We start from the raw sequence: 22,660 nt of genomic DNA, 5'->3' as shown, positions 1-22,660 counted from the left end.
AGTTTGGTCGTTAAAACAAATGTCTGGTAACACTGCGGACTCATTAAGTCTTTGTGAGGTCCTCATGGACCGGCTAGTTCAACCTAACCTAACCTAGCTCACATAGATCTATGCCTATGGTGGCTGTAAGTATATATATTGAAAAGCTCGGCTTAAATCTCTTCGGAGGTTATCGCGCCTTACATTTATGAACATTTTATATGTATCTCTTTACACACTCAAATATTTTATAGGTCCGCCGTGGATTAGTTTTGGCAACTAAAAAGTCTTATGCTTGCATTTGTTGAGAGTTTAAATCAAATTTATCCTATAAACAAGTGGTTTTATTTGTGATAATTTATTCAAGGTTCGATTCGAGCTCAAGGCCGGAACAATAATTTTTTTTATAATGATAATTATTGTTATTTTTTAATTTTTCTAAATTTGAAAAATTATATTTTGTTTTTGGAATAGAAAGTAGAAAAATTTTCAGACAACCTGCCATAGCTGCGCAGATAGATCCATTTCGTAGGGTGCTAAGCCTTCATCATCAGTACGCTTTATGCATGTTGCGCTAACCATTTAGCTATACATCGGTGGTTTGTTTGACTGGCAAATTTGCTGATTCTATTCATTTTTACCAACTATATTTATTCAGTGTTGCGCCATCTGGTGCCAATCACTGATAATGCTGGATTTTTGTTTATTGTCAATTACTTTGTTTGACATTCCCAAGTGCTCATGGTTTATTAACAATTGTTTTTGTTTTTATCGGCATATTGATAAATGATTCAAGGTTCGATTCGAGCTCAAGGCCAGAACAATAATTTTTTTTCTAATGATAATTATTGTTATTTTTTAATTTTTCTAAATTTGAAAAATTGTCTTTTGTTTTTGGAATAGTAAGTAGAAAATTTTTCATCAACCTGCCATAGCTGCGCAGATAGATCCATTTCGAAGGGGGCTAAGCCTTCATCATCAGTACGCTTTAGGCATGCTGCGCTAACCATTTAGTTATACAGTGGTGGTTTGTTTGACTGGCAAATTTACTAATTCTATTCCTTTTTACCAACTATATTTATTCAGTGTTGCGCCATCTGGTGCAAATCACTGATAATGTTGGATTTTTGTTTATTGTCAATTACTTTGTTTGACATTCCCAAGTGCTCATGGTTTATTAACAATTGTTTTTGTTTTTATCGGCCTATTGATAAATGACTCAAGGTTCGATTCGAGCTCAAGGCCAGAACAATAATTTTTTTTCTAATGATAATTATTGTTATTTTTTAATTTTTCTAAATATGAAAAATTGTATTTTGTTATTGGAATAGTAAGTAGAAAATTTTTCAGACAACCTGCCATATCTGCGCAGATAGATCCATTTCGAAGGGTGCTAAGCATTTATCATCAGTATGGTTTAGGCATGCTGCGCTAACAATTTAGCTATACAGCGGTGGTTTGTTTGACTGGCAAATTTGCTAATTCTATTCCTTTTTACCAACTATTTTTATTCAGTGTTGCGCCATCTGGTGCAAATCACTGATAATGCTGGATTTTTGTTTATTGTCAATTATTTTGTTTGACATTCCCAAGTGCTCATGGTTTATTAACAATTGTTTTTGTTTTCATCGGCCTATTGATAAATGATTCAAGGTTCGATTCGAGCTCAAGGCCAGAACAATAATTTTTTTTCTAATGATAATTATTGTTATTTTTTAATTTTTCTAAATAAGAAAAATTGTATTTTGTTTTTGGAATAGTAAGTAGAAAATTTTTCAGACAACCTGCCATAGCTGCGCAGATAGATCCATTTCGAAGGGTGCTAAGCCTTCATCATCTGTACGCTTTAGGCATGCTGCGATAAACATTTAGCTATACAGCAGTGGTTTGTTTGACTGGCAAATTCGCTAATTCTATTCCTTTTTACCAACTATATTTATTCAGTGTTGCGCCATCTGGTGCAAATCACTGATAATGCTGGATTTTGGTTTATTGTCAATTACTTTGTTTGACATTCCCAAAACAATTGTTAATAAACCATGAGCACTTGGGAATGTCAAACAAAGTAATTGACAATAAACAAAAATCCAGCATTATCAGTGATTTACACCAGATGGCGCAACACTGAATAAATATCGTTGGTAAAAAGGAATAGAATTAGCAAGTTTGTCAGTCAAACAAACCACCGCTGTATAGCTAAATGGTTAGCGCAGCATGCCTAAAGCATACTGATGATGAAGGCTTAGCGCCCTTCGAAATGGATCTATCTGCGCAGCTATGGCAGGTTGTCTGAAAAATTTTCTACTTATTATTCCAAAAACAAACTACAATTTTTCAACTTTAGAAAAATTAAAAAAATAACAATAACTTTCATTAGAAAAAAAATATTGTTTTGGCCTTGAGCTCGAATCGAACCTTGAATCATTTATCAATAGGCCGATAAAAACAAAAACAATTGTTAATAAACCATGAGGCTTAGCACCCTTCGAAATGGATCTATCTGCGCAGCTATGGCAGGTTGTCTGAACATTTTGCTACTTACTATTCCAAAAACAAAATACAATTTTTCAAATTTAGAAAAATTAAAAAAAAAATAACAATAAATATCATTAGGAAAAAAAATTATTGTTCTGGCCTGGAGCTGGATTCGAACCTTGAATTATTTATCAATAGGCCGATAAAAACAAAAACATGTGAAAATTTAAAAAAAAAATCGCCAGTCGATTTATTTGCACCAATACTTTCTTTTAGAATACAGTTCATAAAAATCTGTGGAGTAGTTTTTGAAAATAGCCGATACAAACATTATCCATAGAAGAAAGTGAAAAGTCCAAACATTTAATTAAACCAATTTTTTTTTGTAATGTAGCTAATTCGTCTTATTGCCTATAAATATTTTAGAGTCAATATCTTTCTTATTAAAGACAAACTAGAAAAGTACATTGCCCCGTGGCGCTCATTGTGACAGTAAAATGTGTAATATTTTTTGTGCAATATAAATTTAAAATTGCAAACAGTTTCTTACCAACAAATAACAGGCCAAAGATTATAAACAATTGATAAAGACCTTGACCCAAAATATTTTTCATCATTGTGCGCGATATTAACGGTTTGGTTCGGCCGTACGGTTTTCGCAACAACAAGTCGGGTGTAGGCAGCTCAGTGGCTAAAGCTAGGGATGCCAGTGTGTCCATTATAAGGTTCACCCACAGCATCTGTACAGCCTTTTAAGTTAAATGAGTGAATATATAGAATGAATATTTTGTGTTGAATTAAATCAAATAATTTTACCTTGAGGGGGGAATCTTGTACAGCACATGCCCCAATGAATGCTACAATTACCGCAACTACATTAACTGTGAGTTGAAACTGCAAAAATTTGGCAATGGAGTCATACACGTTACGTCCCCACATCACCGCCTTAACTATGCTGCTGAAATTATCATCTGTTAATATTATATCCGATGCTTCCTTAGCTACATCTGTGCCCGCAATACCCATAGCAAAGCCTACATCAGCTTTTTTCAGTGCGGGTCCATCATTAGTGCCGTCCCCAGTTACAGCAACTACCTCACGGTTTTCGCTTATTTTACTATCAATGATACCTTTCAAGTATTTATATAAGTTTGTTAATAATAATTTAAAATACTTATAAATACTAGATACAATTTTAGGTACCTTTCACAAGGGTATATTTGTCGGTAGGAGACGATCTCGCTAAAACGCGCAGCTTAGGCCACACCTTGTCAAGTAAGTGTTGCTGAACCTACAATAAATGCGTAACTATCTTTTAACAATTAAAAGATTCAACGGAAATAAAATAAACTAACATCTCCGTTATTGTCCCTGATACGGCGGTTGAATTCTTTGCCTTCCAGTATAAGGAAATCTTCACTTGGACGCAATATTCCGCATTTACTTGCTATTGAACGAGCAGTGTTAATGTTATCACCAGTAACCATACGAACAGTTATGCCGGCTCTTTGACACTTCCGAATTGCATCAGGAACTTCGGGACGGACAGGATCTTCAATCCCTACTACACAAAGACAAGTTAAATTTGACGTAACATTTTCCTCATCATCCCAGTTTGGTTCTTCATCAAAATGGACTTCATTGATTGCCGCTTTGCCGGGTACAAAATCACGGTAAGCAACTGATATAGTGCGCAATCCATCACAAGCCATTGGTTCGATGACTTCTCTTATCAAACGTTCTTGCATATCGCGAGTGAACTTTTCCAATATACCATCGTGACCATAGATGAAGGAGCATCTAAAATTATATCAAATAATATTATTACTTCAGGCAGTTTTTGGGCCACATGCCCTTGAGATGAACTTAACCTATAACTAGGGCTGCACTTTTTCAGCAGCAAAGAATCAGTATATTTGGGTACACTTTTGTGTACATTACGTGAAAATAAAAATCCAATTAACTTTATCATAGCGATGGGCCGCACTTACGTGCGTATTTCTACGGAAAATAAGCTGATGGCTTGGTTTGAAACAACAGCATCATACCTACATACTACATAATAAGTGTGCATCTTCCGAATGTTAGTTATAAATAATGATGGGTCAGAAGCCAGTAGGAATATTTATAATGAACATAAAATTTCAAATTGAATGGTGCAAGAGTGAGGATCCCAAAACCGAGGTTTTTGTACTCTCACAACATATCCATACATATACATTTTTCTTAACATACATTTTGTAATATAATATTTGAATTTATAACTTTGAATTTATTATCTATACATTTCTATGAATTACCTGAAATGTACATATATATTAATGAATTATACGTCAAAATATATATATATTACCGTATATTGAATTGATAATTACTGAATTGAAGAAGAAATTAGACTTGCGCACTTTTGCACGCAAGCAAAATATTTACATTTCCGCCCACATAAATTTTAAATACAGGGTCACCCTAATGTACACCTAACATTTGGAGAAAAGGTGGATACGCACAAAACATAAAAATGCATCGGTCAACCAACCCTTTGTACACGTGCAATCAAATGCGCTCAGCTACAAATACAACATATATAGCATTATAGGAGGTCAAATGAAACTTTTTTCAAGTCAAATGAAACTTTTTTTATTTCAAATGAACCTTTTTTCATTTTAAATGAAACTTTTTTCATTTTAAATGAAACTTTTTTGTAATTGATATTAGAGAAAAATTGTAAGTTTACAAACGGCGATGGTTACTAGGACATGTTTCTGAATTTCACTTCTTCATCAGCTAGCTTTTCGGGAGCTGAGCGTTGAACTCGAGTCTCCAACATTCACATCAGTGCAAGCCTTTTTAGTTGCTACGCCATATGAATGTTCCATTGTTCGCTGTACAATTGGTCTCTAAGAGTTGCCTTTTTTGTTTATATTCCTTTTGATCACCATGTAGGCACATACACTCTGTATGTAGTTTATTCCTAATGGTGTGGATATGATTTTTAGGTGTGCTTTTGAAAGCTTAGTAACATTTGTTCGGATTTTTACAGTATTTGTTTTTAATACTTCCGCTGTTACTATTATATCAATATGATCATATGTATTTAATTAGCGAGCTTTGCTCATATTGCTTTATACAATGGTTTTTGTAATTGATATTAGAGAAAAATTGTAAGTTTACAAACGGCGATGGTTACTAGGACATGTTTCTGAATTTCACTTCTTCATCAGCTAGCTTTTCGGGAGCTGAGCGTTGAACTCGAGTCTCCAACATTCACATCAGTGCAAGCCTTTTTAGCTGCTACGCCATATGAATGTTCCGTTGTTCGCTGTACAATTGGTCTCTAAGAGTTGCCTTTTTTGTTTATATTCCTTTTGATCACCATGTAGGCACATACACTCTGTATATAGTTTATTCCTAATGGTGTGGATATGATTTTTAGGCGTGCTTTTGAAAGCTTAGTAACATTTGTTCGGATTTTTACAGTATTTGTTTTTAATACTTCCGCTGTTACTATTATATCAATATGATCATATGTATTTAATTAGCGAGCTTTGCTCATATTGCTTTATACAATGGTTTTTGTAATTGATATTAGAGAAAAATTGTAAGTTTACAAACGGCGATGGTTACTAGGACATGTTTCTGAATTTCACTTCTTCATCAGCTAGCTTTTCGGGAGCTGAGCGTTGAACTCGAGTCTCCAACATTCACATCAGTGCAAGCCTTTTTAGCTGCTACGCCATATGAATGTTCCGTTGTTCGCTGTACAATTGGTCTCTAAGAGTTGCCTTTTTTGTTTATATTCCTTTTGATCACCATGTAGGCACATACACTCTGTATGTAGTTTATTCCTAATGGTGTGGATATGATTTTTAGGCGTGCTTTTGAAAGCTTAGTAACATTTGTTCGGATATTTACAGTATTTGTTTTTAATACTTCCGCTGTTACTATTATATCAATATGATCATATGTATTTAATTAGCGAGCTTTGCTCATATTGCTTTATACAATGGTTTTTGTAATTGATATTAGAGAAAAATTGTAAGTTTAGAAACGGCGATGGTTACTAGGACATGTTTCTGAATTTCACTTCTTCATCAGCTAGCTTTTCGGGAGCTGAGCGTTGAACTCGAGTCTCCAACATTCACATCAGTGCAAGCCTTTTGAGCTGCTACGCCATATGAATGTTCCGTTGTTCGCTGTACAATTGGTCTCTAAGAGTTGCCTTTTTTGTTTATATTCCTTTTGATCACCATATAGGCACATACACTCTGTATGTAGTTTATTCCTAATGGTGTGGATATGATTTTTAGGCGTGCTTTTGAAAGCTTAGTAACATTTGTTCGGATTTTTACAGTATTTGTTTTTAATACTTCCGCTGTTACTATTATATCAATATGATCATATGTATTTAATTAGCAAGCTTTGCTCATATTGCTTTATACAATGGTTTTTGTAATTGATATTAGAGAAAAATTGTAAGTTTACAAACGGCGATGGTTACTAGGACATGTTTCTGAATTTCACTTCTTCATCAGCTAGCTTTTCGGGAGCTGAGCGTTGAACTCGAGTCTCCAACATTCACATCAGTGCAAGCCTTTTTAGCTGCTACGCCATATGAATGTTCCGTTGTTCGCTGTACAATTGGTCTCTAAGAGTTGCCTTTTTTGTTTATATTCCTTTTGATCACCATGTAGACACATACACTCTGTATGTAGTTTATTCCTAATGGTGTGGATATGATTTTTAGGCGTGCTTTTGAAAGCTTAGTAACATTTGTTCGGATTTTTACAGTATTTGTTTTTAATACTTCCGCTGTTACTATTATATCAATATGATCATATGTATTTAATTAGCGAGCTTTGCTCATATTGCTTTATACAATGGTTTTTGTAATTGATGTGAAGATATGTGCTACAATATACAATGAAAATAATGGAATAAAAACAAATATATATACTTTCAAAGGCCCAAACGAGTGAAGTGCAATGTAACTCCGCCATAGAGTAGAAAAGATCACTTTTTACCGTTATGTTTTTCAGCATAGTTAAAAAAGGTCTCTCCACAGTCCACATGCTCTACTATATATTTGGTAAAAGTAATGTTTCTCTCAATACCTTGCTATCGTTCTATGTTGTTTGGTAAGACGTTGGTCAAAGAGAAAATCATAATACAGAGGATTCAACCGATGTGTTAGTTGGTGTCAGACAGTGAATAGGAAATACGCTCACATCATGCTCTTTGGTTCCTTCTATTTGTTCTCTACGTTGCTTTATTCCTACGTTATTAACGAAGTATATGTAGAAGAAGAATGTGCTTTATATATAAGAGGAGTAGATACAAGTAAAAAACATAGGTGTTTATTTTCAGTGGGTGGGTTAAACTGTAGTATATAAGTTGCCTAGCGTATAACCCTGCTACTTTATTTATTAAAAAATTGAAACGATCAAAAGGCAAGGTTAAACTAAGCCGACCTTAACTGCAGCTTAAATTCACAATGAAAGTTTAAGCAAAAATTTTGCCTTCAATGTGGCTAATTAGAAATAGTTGTCTTAAAGAAAAATTTGATAACAAGCGTTATAAAGTACGATATAAATATATTTTGACAATTACCATACTACTAGGTTTCATTTGACTTGAAGAAAGTTTCATTTAAAATAAAAAAAGTTTCATTCAAAATGAAAAAAGTTTCATGAAAAATGAAAAAAGATTCATTTGAAATAAAAAAGTTTCATTTGACTTGAAAAAAGTTTAATTTGAAATGAGTAAATTTCATTTAAAATGAAAAAATTTCATTTAAAATGAAAAAAGTTTCATTTGACCTGAAAATGCTATATAATAAAGTATTATGGTGCATGGATATTTATGGAAAGAAATATTCACCGATATATTGTTAATATTATTAGATAGAAATTGTATTACAAAATAACCGTTTGCCTGCGTGCATAATTAGTATATAAGGGTGACGAATTCGCATTAATTCTGAGATTAGGAGACAAGCATACGAGTAGGTAGGTATTATGACTACCGACCGAGAGTACACCTGAAGGTTTTGACTTCATTTGTACTAAAGAATAATCGTCTGGAGGCTTTTTACTCCATTCGACCGCAGGGGTTGACCAAGGATTTCCTTACCTCAGTCGCCTCTTACGCAGCTAGGAAACAAGCTAGAAGTAAAAGTAGAATTTTTATCGAATAAATATTTATAACATTTCACATGAAGTTAACAGGGTTATTCATTTTGAAGAGCCGGTAGGGATTTTCTCTTAATATTCGGGAACCCTGAATGGACTGCGGGCGACCGCGGCAAAACCAAGGGAAAATTCCGTCACATTTATGGCGCCCGATCATGTTTAAATATAAATTTTAAGATATACTTTCAGAGCTTCAGCAACGAAGAAGTCAACAAGGATTTCACATTTCTGGGTTAATACCTCGAGGATATACAGCAGAACAATGGCAAATGATAGACAGGCAAATGGTGCATCCAATCAGCTGGAGGTCGGACAACCACAGATACATCATATTCAGCAGCCTGGCACATACGAAACGACCATGGTAGAGTAAGGAAATGTTGACTTAGGTACAATGGAGGCAAAGGTTCCCTAGGATTCATCGAAAGAGTGGAGGAGCTAGCAGATGGGTACGAAATCAACCGTAACACGAATCCCAAAGTGCTGCCGAAGTTATTGAAGGACGAAGCGTTGGTAATGCACAGGAATAACAACCGGTATCGGCAAGAGTGGGACGCCTTCAAGAAGGACCTCCCGAAGCAATTGGACGATGAAATTCGAATACGTGTACAACGACACGGTAAGCTATTTAAAGATTATATCTTAGTACTACAAGGCGTCATGCGGGCAACACCGAGCAGCAGAAACTAACCCGGTTCTACAGAAACTCGCGCAGAGAGTATCAATTATACATAAAGCGGAACGACGTCAGCAACCTTGAGGAGGTGGTGAGTTTAGCACAAGATTATGGAAATATTACTCCTGACAGGGAACCAATGCGGCTAACCGCGAGGCCATTCGTACCACGATGCCAAGAAGATCGGTATCAGTGTCACCAGGGAGAGCAAAGACAGAGCGAATTGAAGCTCAACAACAACTGAAGTCAGAGCTACAACAAGAGTACGTTGACACAAGAACGGCATGCAGACGATGCGGAAGAGGTGGTCACGTTTCATACGGTGCCGAGGCGTAAGAAGAGAATTTTGCTGGACATGTGGTAAGTTAGGCGTGCTCACTCGTGATTGCTGTCGTAAATCACAGGGGAAACAACCAGAGACCACATTGGATCCGAGGGATGGTGTTTTCGGAGATGCACCCTCGGAGAATTTAGACATGTTCGAATACACGAAGGGCCGCATCTTGGTGACAACGTATGTGAACGGAGAACACGCGGTAGCAGCAATTGATACGGGAGCGACGAGGAGCTTTATAAGCATTGCAATGGCGAAGAGATTAAAAACTGGCAAATTAAAGGAAGTAAAGACAAAAGTAAAAATGGGCATCGGAAGAGTAATAATAATCAAAAAAGCGGTATATGCAGAATTAAGAATCGGTGATAAAGTCCAGCGGAACGAGATTTTAATCTTACCGGGACTGAGCGATGAGGTGGTAATTGGCCAGGACTATCTGGCTAAGCTAAACCTGGAGATGAGAGGCGGTGGTCAAGAAATAACATTGAGAGTAGATGAACGGAAGCAAGAGGTAATGACATGTACAACTATAGTCGAAACGAATAGCGAAGATTTCAAGGAACACAACCCAATTGCGTCGATAGCAACTAGCAAGACAAAAGATTCGGTGAGTAAATTTCTGGGCCAAGAATTACAGGTGTTCGCAAAGATGTCAGGAGTATCCAACGTGGCCACACACAAACTAGTTTTGAGAGACGACCATCCAATTAAGCAAAGGTACTATCCGAAGGATCCGAAAATGAAAGAAATAATCAACAAGGAAATCGACGAGCAGTTGGGTACGTTGACGATAGACGACGACAAAGCCGAGTGTAAGTGGCTTAAAGCAAAGATGGCAGACGTAAGAAAGGCCCCGGAGAAATTCCCAGAGTACGTTATCGAGGATGTAAATTTGTACAGGCGCATAGGAAGTCAAGTGGATGGCGAAGATGCGGTACCATGGAAGCCATGTGTACCGACCTCACAGAGACGCAGAGTGTTAGAGGAGATTCACGACACACCGAGCGCAGGATGGGTATCCGAAAATCAATATCAAGAGCAACAACATGTAACTTCTGGCCAGGAATGTTCAGGGATGTAAGAAAGTATGTACAGCAGTGTCACGCATGTCAAATATATAAACCGAGTCAACAGCCAGCAGCGGGTAAGATGCTAACGAATATTTCAGAGGAATCTTGGGCAACAGCCTGTGCAGACTTTTTGGTCCAATGCCACGATCGAAAATGGCAACACAATGGCATTAATCTTCGTAGACAAATTTTCAAAATGGGTAGAGGTAGTACCGATCAGAAACGCAACGACAGAATGTTTAATAAGAGGATTTAGAGAGAGGATTTTGGCACGGTTTGGCGTCCAAAAGGTAATTATTACGGACAACGGAGCGCAGTTTATCACCAGATGTTTTAAAAGATTTTTAGAGGAACTTGGCTTGAAACACGAATTAACGGCAGGAGAACCCGACAGAGAGAGCAAATAGGAACATCGAGAGGATGATAGCACTGTTTACGGGAAAAGGGCGGAAGAGCACAGATAACGCTGGCGGTGAATACAAGCGTATGTGAATCGACCGGTTACAGTCCAGCACACATAGTACAAGAGAGGGAACCGAGAATTCCCAACAGCCTTTACGATGACCAGACAATTGGTACAGGTGAAAAATTAGCGAACCCAGGAGAGAAGTCAACGAGGATGAAAGAAATATTCGAGATGTTACTACGTAAGCAAGAGAGAGCATCTATAGAGCAAGCAAAGTATTACAATTTAAGGAGAAGCATATGGCGATCGGCCATATGCGACCTAGTGCTGGTAAAGAAGCATCAGCTATTAAGAGGGATGGACAACTTTGCAGCCAAACTAGCGCCAAGGTATAGTGGACCACATTGCGTTATAAACTTTGTATCACCAGTGATCGTGTAGCTAGACAAAATAGTAAAAGGTAGGAGGAGGACAGCCCACTTAAGTGAGCTGAAAGTATACCACTCAGCCGAAGCCAACAACAATAGCACCTCTCAGGAACCCAGGTCAACAAAGACACGAGGTCAGAGGAAGAGCGCAGAGAAGAACGATTGCGAGGACAAAATAACAACAACATCACCGAATCGAACACAGAAAAACAATCCCGAGGTACAGCAGTTGAAGAAGAATACCCAAGTAGCTATTTGCGGTGCGCTAAACCAAGTTACCGAGAATGCGGAGAGCACAGGCAGAGAAGAAGAAGAAGATCAACGAAGCCAACAGTTAATAGTATACAGAGACACAGGCAGAGCAAATGAAGAAGATCAACAAAGCCAACAGTTAATAGAAAACAGATATAATCAAAGGCAAAGCCCCGCAGAGAACCAGGTAAAAACAGTCGCCGATAATCGGATTCAGATAATTTCAGAAAAGAAGGCACAAAACACTGGAGAGAGCCAGGTACAGACCGACACAAGATATTAAATACAAGCCATTTCAGATAATCGAGTACAAGAGAGCTACGCACATATCGCCAGAGGGTAAGGGTATGGATCTAGCTTAAGAATGGCTAGACAATTCGCTATGGAAACTTTGAGCTATCACGCAACCCGACACAACTAGGGAGTCACAGAATACTACGTGAGACTATTTTTTAATCCGAATCACACAATTGGATATGAACAAAACCACGCACTGAATTACCACATAATTTACGACGAGATATCAGTCCGAGGATCACCCAGGGTCCATATAATCCAATAAAATTATACCACGTTTAATATAATAACGCATACGCACACTGGGCTGGTGACGGTGAGTCACATTGCGGTAGGTGAGGGGGGAGTGTGAGGACCCCAAAACCGAGGGTTTTGTACCCTAACAACATATACATACATATATATTTTTCTTAAAATACATTTTTTAATATAATATTTGAATTTATAACTTTGATTTTATTATCTACACCTTTCTATGAAGTGCCCGAAATGTACATATATGTTAATGAATTATAGGTACGCGAAAATATATATATATATATTGCCGTGTATTGAATTGATAATTACTGAATTAAAGGAGAAATTAGACTTGCGCACTTTTGCACGCAGCAAAATATTTACATTTCCGTCCGCATAAATTTTAAATACAGGGTCACCCTAATGTACACCTAGTATTTGGAGAAGAAGTGGATACACAAGACATAAAAATGCATCGGTCAACCAACCACTTGTACACGCGCAACCCAATGCACCCAGCTACAAATACAACATACATAATAAAGTAATAAGGTGCATGGATATTTATGGAAAGAAATATTCACCGGAATAACTGTTGTGATATATTGTTAATATTATTAGATAGAATTGTTATTATAAAATTACCGTTTGCCTGCGTGCAAAATTAGTATATAAGGGCGACGAAGTCGCATTAAAATTCAGAGATTAGGAGACAGGCATAGGAGTAGGTAGGTATATAACTACCGACCAAGAGTACACCTGAAGGTTTTAACTTCATTTGTACTAAAGTATATTCGTCTGGAGGCTTTTTACTCCATTCGACCACAGGGATTGTCCGAGGGTTTTACTTACCTCAGTCGCCTCTTACGCAGCTAGGAAACAAGCTAGGAGTAGAAGTAGAATTTTTATCGAATAAATATTTATAACGTTTGACATGAAATTAACAGTGTTATTTATTTTGAAGAGCCGGTAGGGATTTTCTATTAGTTTTCACGAACCCTGGACGGACTGACCCCGACCCCGGCAAAACCAAATTAAAAGTCCGTCACACAAGTATTTTAAGTGCTTTAAGAATTTGTATTATGAATAATTTGCTATTAAATAAGAGGCTTGTGAAATTTGTGTTGTAATAATGACTTTCGGCCAAAGATTTTTTGGACTATATTTGCTTTTGCTACCCAAAAGGATTTTCGAAACTGGTCCGAAATTGGACCCACATAGAACCTAGATTTATCATTTTCGTACGTGGCCCGGGAAAGGGCATGTAAAAATGAAGACGGCAACTTAGAAACCGCTGTCCAGATGGTACCTAGATTATAAAAGGAGTCCGAACTCGGTAGAGAGGGGTCGTGCAAGCTGCGGCAACTATAGCGGAATCAGCCATTTTGGTATCGCATATACTGTAAATCGGCTGATTGGATGTTATCTGTGCGGCTTCGTGGACCAGATTTAGACTACACGCCAAATCTTGGAAAATCGTAAAAAAAGAATTGACACACATCACATCTATATCTATCTAGATTTTAAAGCCGCCTTCGACAGCGACCATATGCCCCTATGTCAGAATTTTGTTTCCCCGCAAGCTTATACGGCTCAGTGAGAATTGGAGGCACCTTTTATCCCCGTCGAAACTAAACGAGGTTTCAGACAGGGTGACCCCGTGTCATAAATTTCTTTAATTTAATGATGGAAAAAACTATACCAGGTGCAGAGCTATACCACTCTGGAACAATATTCTATAGCAACGTGCAATTTCCGACATATGCTGACGACATTCACATCATCGCGCGTCATAAAAAGGGGGGGGGGGGGGGGTATATGGGTATGAATGGGGACAAACCAAAGTACCTGCTGTTATCAATCAAATAATCATTTGCGCCTTTGCAACTACGTTACTGTTGGCAGCCATAATTAACACAAGAACAATGTCAGTCTAGAATTCCAGTGAAGAATCACTCTTAGCAACAAATGCTTCTTTCGACTGAGCAAGCAATTTAAGGGCACTACCTATAGTAAACAGTAGGTTGACTTATTTCTGGGGAATGGAATGAGTATATTGCTATAAAACGTAAATATAAACGACTATTAAGATTAAAAAAGCGAAGTATGTGGAAAACAAAGTCGATTGTAACGTTGGTGACAGCGAAGAAGATAAACGAAAAAATTTTAGAAACAGTGGTGAAAACCCAGCTTGTAAAATACTTAGAAGATAAAGAAATTTTTATCCCCCACAGACAGGTTTACGAAATAAACAGGGCTTTGAATTTAGTTATAGGAAACTGCAAAGAAGATTTGAGGAGGAATATTCATATAATAGCTGTATTTTTGGATTAAAAACGAGCAGTTGAGACCATAGACCAAAGGCCGCTAATAAAAAAGCTAGCCAACATAGGTGTCACAAGTAATGAAACGAAATGGTTTGAAGACTTCCTAATTAATAGAAATGGAAAAAAATTGTGGGAAAATCCTTATCAGAGAAAAGAGGGAGTTGGCATACCGCAAGGATCGGTACTGGCACTAATACTGTTCAATATTCACATATATCAACGATATAACTAACTCTATAAAGTACTGTGAGGCTGAGCACAGGCCAAGGGGTCCCTGCCGGAAAACAGTGAATGGTATATTAATTAAGGTTAGCTTCGAATATTCAAATATGCAGCCCCTTACCAAGAGCGGCGGCCGACGAAAGGTTTGGATTAAAAGGCCCCATGCACCCTGTGCATCCTCAGTGAACACCATATAGAGGCTGCACCGAGCGAATAGCTACCCAAGATAGGGAGATAACTACGCGGCCAGGGATTCACATTCAGGAAGGAAAAAAGCTCAATTCTTAATTATTGAGAAGCTTGTATTTGATAGTATATTAAGACTGAGCCCAGTAAATTCTTAATTAAGGTATACTGCAATAACGATTCGGATATGTTTGCTAAGAGCTGGCGAGTGTGACATTCGGAAATCCTAGAACACGGCTTGACACCCCGTCAAAACGACTTTCCGGATAATGTGACATTCGTCTCCTGTAATATTTGCGGATAAGAGAAAATCTAAATCTAGGTTGCAGTTCCCAGTTAGCGGCACCAGATAGAATTTACTGCCAATTGAAACGGCAGCAGGTAGAATCCTGCTCTTAATTCAAAAGTTGTTTTCTTTTATACAAAATTTCTATGAGCTAAAATACTTACTTACGCTAATATTTACAAACTAAGTATAACACAAATATGCGTTCAATTCAGTTCCCTGGGAACTACATCCTAAGCATAATTAAAATTGGCTGTGGTGTGTGCAACGCAAGCATAAATGAATCATGTTAATAATTTGTCTATAGGAATCATGTTAATAATTTGCCGTGAACAAGCTCTAAACAGTGACATACTAAGGCTCAGGTTACCATATGATGCACGGTGTACAAAATATATGTTTGTACAAATGAATGAATGTGTCAATAGAATCTCATGCCATACCAAAGCGAGCCATAATATACGTATGTACAATTGTATGAATATGTATATAAGAGTCAATATATTTCAAGGCATTCCAAAAAAGGTTGAAATATATGTTTGTACAATGAATGAATAACTTATACACCATCCGCCTTTGAAAGAGTAGACATATATAATTTTTTACACGAATTATCTATGGCTACTCAAGTTAGGTTAATGGTTTTGAATCCGTTTGTGCTTACTTTGCTTGTTGGGTTTTTTTTTTTTTTTTTTTTTTGTGACATTTAGCTTGATTTCCAAAGAATAGTTTACATTTGTTTTGTTTTTTCTCTTTTGTTTTGTTTTATTATTGTATTTTTCTTTTGCATACAATAGAAATTTTCTTTGTTTGTATAAAGTTAAAGTGCTCTTATTCTAAGAGTTTAAGTCTTTGATTTATGTTGTCTATGTTTCTATTTTCTACACTGTTTTCATCGATCTTTTCCACCTTATAGGGAATTAATGTAAAATTATCGTTTGCATAAATATTTACTACTGTAAAGGATCCTTTATACCTATCATCTAATTATGCGCTGATTCACTAAATTTCCTAAATTTATTTCTTTATATTGTGTTTTCCTATCATAAAACATTTTTTGTTTTTCCTTTGCCTGTTTTACTAATTTATATACTCTACCTTGCGCTATTTCTAACCTATACTTAATTTCTTTGTCGTAAGCCTCATAACTGTATAATGGGCTTACTGTGTTTTCTCTGAAAAATTCGTAAGTCTGGGGTTTTTTTTGAAAATACTAGTTCGTATGGACAATAATTATGAACTGTAGATGGGGTAGTATGGTAACAATACGCAAAATATTTAAGATATTCATCCCAATCATTTTTGTCAATGAATATGTAGGAACGTACGTATTCATTGAATGTTCTATGACTACGTTCAACTGTGCCTAAAGTTTAATGGTGGTAAGGTGTTGACGTTTTATGGTTTATTTTTAGAAGCTTGCATAATTCTTCAAATAAGCTATTTTTATATTCGCTTCCCATATCTGTTATAACTGTCTTCATGCAGCCGTAAGCTAGGATAAAATTTTCGAATATCCCTTTGGCTATTGTTTTTGCGTGTATGCTGGGTATTGGTATTGCAACCAAATACTTAGTCAATTCACATACTATAGTGACTGCATATTCATTTCCATTTTCCGTTAAGGGAAGAGGGCCTATCGTATCTATTTGTACTGTGTCGAACGCTTTTGTGGGCGTTTCGGTTATAATCGTAGGCTCTTTAAAATTTTTAATTATTTTATGATTTTAATAATCGGGAACTGCCCATATTGCTTTTTTAAATGTATGAAAACATTTATTTGAAGCAATTTTTTAATTTTTATAATTTATTTAATAATTTGGGAAGAATTTACTTTTATTACAATGAGCGCATTTTTTGATATATTTTCTGATATCATTTTTAATTCATTTCCATAGTATTTTTGTTTTATTTTATTTGTCATGCGATTTAATCCTTGGTGGCCACCAAAAACAGGATCATCATGATTTCTTAAATTTTTTCATTATTTGTCACATGCATAACTTCTGGAGTTAATGCTATAATTAAATTTTTGAGAAATTTGGTACCAATTTCTTTAAATGTGTCTACACGGTTATAATTATCTTTAAACAATTTGTCTCCTATGGACAACTGTATTTTTCTAATTCCTAAATTGCCGGCTTCTTTCATAAGCCTGGCAAAGAATTGACCTAAGTCAATCTTCGCCTCAACAATTAGATTTTTTATATTAATTTCGCTACAAATTTTCTTTCCTTTTTTGAAACGTAATTTCGGAGGATCGAAAACGGGCTGGACTAGTCTCTTTACTTCACATTTATTTAGCGCTTCAAATATTATTGGGTTCTCTTTGTGACTTTTTATTTCTTTATTTTTACTACTGGACTGTTTATTGTTATGATTTTTGTTAGTTTCCCAACCTAGTCGTAACTTTTAGTATTTTACACGCTTCTACCGGTATTTGTTTTAGTTCTTTAATATCTATGCGCCATAATGCGTCGGCTACATAGTTTTCTTTACCTGTGATATACTCCACCTCGAAACCATATTCTTCCAGATCTAATCTGATTCGAGTTAACTTTGATGACGGATTTTTCATCGAAAATAGGAATGTTAAGGGTCTGTGGTCTGTTTTGACCAAAAATTTTCTACCGTAAATGTAGGGTCTAAAATATGTTATGGCCCAATGAATGGCCGCTAATTCTTTCTCAATTGTTGCTTTATTAATTTCTCCTTTAGTAAATGATCTTGATGCATAGGCAATTGGCAATTGTTTTCCTTCATGCTCTTGGCTTACTACTGCTCCGCAAGCATATCCACTTGCGTCAGTTGTTATATAAAATTGGTTATTGAAATCGGGATATTGTAGGATACTAGGGCTTATTAACGCAGCTTTCAAATAGTGAACGGATTTTTTGCAATCCTCTGTCCAGTCGAAAACTACATTTTTCTTGCAAAGTCCTGCTATTATTCTAGAATATTCTGCAAAATATGGGATAAATCTTCTGTAATAATTGCAAAATGCGACGAATCTCTTCGCCTCATCCGCATTTTTAGGTGTTGGGTAATTTTTAACTGTTTCGAATTTACTGGGATCTGGCAAAATTCCTTTGCTTGTGCACTTATGACCAAGGTAAGTTACTTCTTGGTTGAAAAATAAACATTTATCAGGATGTAATTTTAAATTATATTTTCTACAAGTTGTGAAAACATCTCGTAAATTTTTAATCATATGATTTTCGGAGCATCCTAATACGACTAAATCGTCCATGTATAGGAATGCTTGTGAAGGTTTTAAGCCTACAAATTCTAATGTCATCATTCTTTGGAATGAGTCCGGTGCTACTTTAAGGCTATACGGTAGTCTTTTAAAATGATAAGTACCATTATCTGCTGTAAAGGATGTGATATCTCTTGACTCTTCGCTGAGTTCAATCTGGTGAAATCCAGACATTAAATCTAAGCATGAAAAATATTTAGCTCTTCCTAACTGATCTAGTATGTCATCAATTCTTGGTAAAGGGAGTTTATCTGCGGTTAATTTTTTTAATTACTTGTCTGTAATCTACAATCATTCTCCATCTTTTTCTTGGTTATTCGGGGGTGATTTTTTCGGTACTAATAAAATTGGACTATTGAATTCTGAAATTGACGGTTCTATTGTGTCATCTTTAACTAATTTGTTTACTTGTTTATTAATTTCACTCTTATGAGCTTCTGGTATTCTATAATTTTTTACGTAGACTGGGTTATTGTCTTTCATATGAAGTTTTTTTTTGTAAAAATTATTAGTGGTAATTGGTTCTGTTTCCAATGAAAAAATGTCAATGAATTCCGCACATAATGCATTAAGTACTTTATTTGCAAATTTTAAAAAAAATGTTATGTAATCTTTCTAATTTTTCCTTATTGTTGGCCTCATTTTCGAGTTTTTTATTTTTAACTATTGTATAATCATTCAAATTTTCTGTACGAATTTTAAAATCTTGAAGTGTTGCATTTTTATCTGTTGTATTTATAATTCTAACGAATGCTTGTTGTGAATTTGCTAGTGTGTTTGCCATTAAAATACCTTCAGACAATTTTTGTTGTGGGATTAGTAAATCTGAATTGTTATTTTCTATGTGAATTTGTCGAACTACTTCTGATCGTACGGGAATTGAAATACTATTAATTGTTGGTTTGTTATTCATCTGAATTATTATGATTTCTGGGTACTCATATGGTCTTAGTATTAGAGTGCCACCTTCTGTTTGATAATCTAAAATGCAATTATATTTTTTAATGAAATCTAATCCCAATGTTCCATCGCATGGGATTGGGAAATTGTCTTCTACTACGTGAAATATGTGACTAATTAGTAGGTAATCATCTTTCAAGTCCGCTTTAACAGTGCCAATAGTGCTTGTTATCCCTTGAACAATTCCTCTTATATATGTTTTTTGAGAATTATTTATCGTGATTTTACTGTCAATTTGACCCTTTTTTATTATTGAAATATCCGCTCCCGCATCGATTACAAGGGTTGATATGGAATCATTCAGAGTTGTTCTGGAAGATATGTAGCTATTAAGGTATAAATTGAAAATATATAATCTTTTATTTATTGAGGTGGAGTGTGTTGGTTTTCCTGTTGTGTAACATTCCGGACATTTCTGGTGTTATTGCGGGTATTTCCTCGCGATCTGAAATTTCGACCAGATCTTTGGTTATTTTGTCTGTTATTATTATTATTGTTATTATTGAAAGAACGTTTATAATTTCCTCTATAATTATTGTTTTGGTAACTCCTGCGGAAGTTACCTCGGAAATTGGAATTTTGTTGGCGAATATGTAAAATTTAATTTGTATTTCCAGTTACTTCTGTGCAACTGTTAGTAAATTTTGATATAGCTTCGTTCATTGTTGTGAACGTTCCAGCTTGCATAATTGTTTTTAATTTATCGCTGGAGCAGTTTTTACACATAGCTTTCACAGCTGATTGTGTAGCATACTTGGTTGCTAACTCTGGTGTTAGTCCGTCAGATATATATATTCTCCTTCCAACGATTTTGTCAGCTTTTCAATTTCGGCAGTGTATTGATTTGCAGTTCTACCGCGCTGTTGGATATTCAGGAGTTTTGCTGCCAAAACTTCAACTGATTCACCCTTAATTGCTGTTTTTAATTTTTGTTTTATTGCCTCAATTGAGCTTTCAGTGCTTATTAGGTTTCTGGCTGTTCCTTTCAGCTTGGTTTTTATCATCGAAACCGCTACAGCTTCATGGGTATCCTTAATTTGTTCTAAGATATCCAAAGCATCCAAAAATCTATTCAAGTTTTAAGCTTTTCTATCGAATTCTGGCAAAACTGATGAGCAGTCTTTAAAAATTCGACTATTGTTTGTGACACTTTGTTGCTTTCAGTTTGTGAGGTTTTATTAAAAATTTCAATTTTTGGGGTTTCCCCTAGATTTGGTTGAGTTTCAGGTAATAAGCTAGCGAAATCAATTTCTTTCTCCCCTTCAAATGACGCTGGGACTAATGCCTCAATGTTATATCTACCTAATGAGAATACTAATTTATCTCTAACACCGGAAAAAATTGTTTGTGCTTCTAGTTGATGGCTGGCAGTTAATTTGCTATGTACTTCTTGTATAGCTTTGCCTATATTATTCAAAGAATGTAGTATTGTCGTGAGGTGTTTTAAAATGGTTATTCTTTGTATGCTTATATTTTTATTAATACATTTATACGATTTTTCTGCTAAAATTTTTTCTTCCACAAGTGTGTTGAGAATAGTTTCCCATTTGCCGATCGAGGTAAAAATGTATCTTTTTTTGGGTTTAGACTTTGTCTAGACCATCTGCTCGGCTCATGTATTTTTTCACTTAAAAATTTATTATGAATTGAGTATAATTTTAGATATAAGTTGACGCAAGTGCAGACCGTCAAAATTACCAACAAGATTTTGATAAATTCGAAAGCCTCACTATGGTCAATTACTTGAGTGGAATTAATTAAGTTTGCATTGGGTTCTTCTACTTTGAATTCTTTGCCTCCCATTTTGAAATAATAATTGTTAAAAAATTAATTGTTTTTTTTTTTATTTATTTATTTATGTTCTGTAAGGTTATACATTATCAGCATGCGTCTGGTTCCCTAGTCATACCAATATCTTTCCAAAAGCCTTTTAGCCATTGTAACTCCTATTCTAAATCTTTTTTTTTTATTTTATTCTCAAGCGTGATTGGGTTTTTGTTCGGCATTATAATTTAAAAAATTTCCTTTAAAAAAAATTCTTTTATACTTCTTATAATTCCCTAATTTTATTTTTTAGATGTATCCTTTCCTCTGTGTTTGTTGTCAAATTAATTTCTTTATACAATATGGCTACAGCCTTTCTTATGTTAAATCTTTTTCCTCCTCTTTTTATTTTATTTTTAGTGGGTTTCGGAATCTTTGGTTCCTCAGTTTTTTGGTGTTTTATTCTGCGCCTATATTCTTCTATGCTAATTGCCTTATGGCCTTGTTTAATTATTTCTGCTTCTTTTTCTTTTTCTAATTTATTTACTTTTTCCTCAATTGATTTACAACAATGCATGAATAGTGCGTCAAATTCTTTTTGATTATTGATTTCGTTCATTGAAAAAAAAAATTCTTAATTTTATTAGCAAAAATCTACTTTTGCCCGTAAACTGGCAGCCGTTAGGTTGCCAAATGCTCTTAAAATAAACTGCCTTAATAATTACATACATAATATGCTATCCCCGTTTGTCTCCTTGATGTGTGTCTGCAGCCTAAGGTCTATTCCATGTCTTCTAGATGTGTGTCTGCAGCCTAAGGTCTATTCCACTTCTCTATGCCTTACGCTTCAATTCCATGTGTTCATAATAATCTGCTGTCTTCTTGACGTGTGTCTGCAGGCCAAGGTCTATTCCACTTCTCTATGCCTTACGCTTCAATTCCATGTGTTCATAATAATCTGCTATCCTCTTGATGTGTGTCTACAGGTCAAGGTCTATTCCACTTCTCTACGCTTACGCTTCAATTCCATGTGTTCATAATAATCTGCTATCTTCTTGATGTGTGTTTCTTTATCGGTAATACCTCGAAATTTTTTTTGTCATATCGCCGTAATTTTGATATTTTGTCCTATTTCAAATTTTGCAGGATTTTTTAGAGGAAGTCTGCCTATATTTAAAGCAGCAGACGAGGGAAGCTGCCTATTTAATTCAGCAGTTCTAAAGGATAATAAGGAAATGACAGGATCGCCATGTAATGTTTGCGGATAAGAGAAAATCGAAATCTAGGTTGCAGTGCCCAGTTAGCGGCACCAGA

At 35.6% G+C, this 22,660-nt stretch overlaps 1 protein-coding gene across 10 annotated transcripts in view; it reads right to left on the bottom strand.

Annotated features, from left to right (window-relative positions):
- LOC137234572 (plasma membrane calcium-transporting ATPase 2-like) overlaps nt 1–22,660 on the bottom strand; it is a 2,440,841-nt gene that overhangs the window by 1,019,723 nt on the left and 1,398,458 nt on the right. For all 10 annotated transcript variants that reach the window (XM_067758033.1, XM_067758039.1, XM_067758029.1 and 7 more), the window contains 4 exons: nt 3,810–4,254; nt 3,658–3,745; nt 3,271–3,584; nt 3,005–3,203 (listed from right to left, as the gene is read on the bottom strand). In XM_067758033.1, coding sequence (XP_067614134.1) covers nt 3,005–3,203; nt 3,271–3,584; nt 3,658–3,745; nt 3,810–4,254 — 1,046 coding nt within the window. The remainder of the gene's footprint in view (nt 1–3,004; nt 3,204–3,270; nt 3,585–3,657; nt 3,746–3,809; nt 4,255–22,660) is intronic.

The sequence above is a fragment of the Eurosta solidaginis genome, chromosome X, assembly GCF_040869045.1.
Source record: "Eurosta solidaginis isolate ZX-2024a chromosome X, ASM4086904v1, whole genome shotgun sequence".
Lineage (NCBI taxonomy): Eukaryota > Metazoa > Arthropoda > Insecta > Diptera > Tephritidae > Eurosta > Eurosta solidaginis.
Note: the sequence above shows the minus strand (reverse complement) of the source record. Positions and strands in the feature narration are given on the sequence as shown.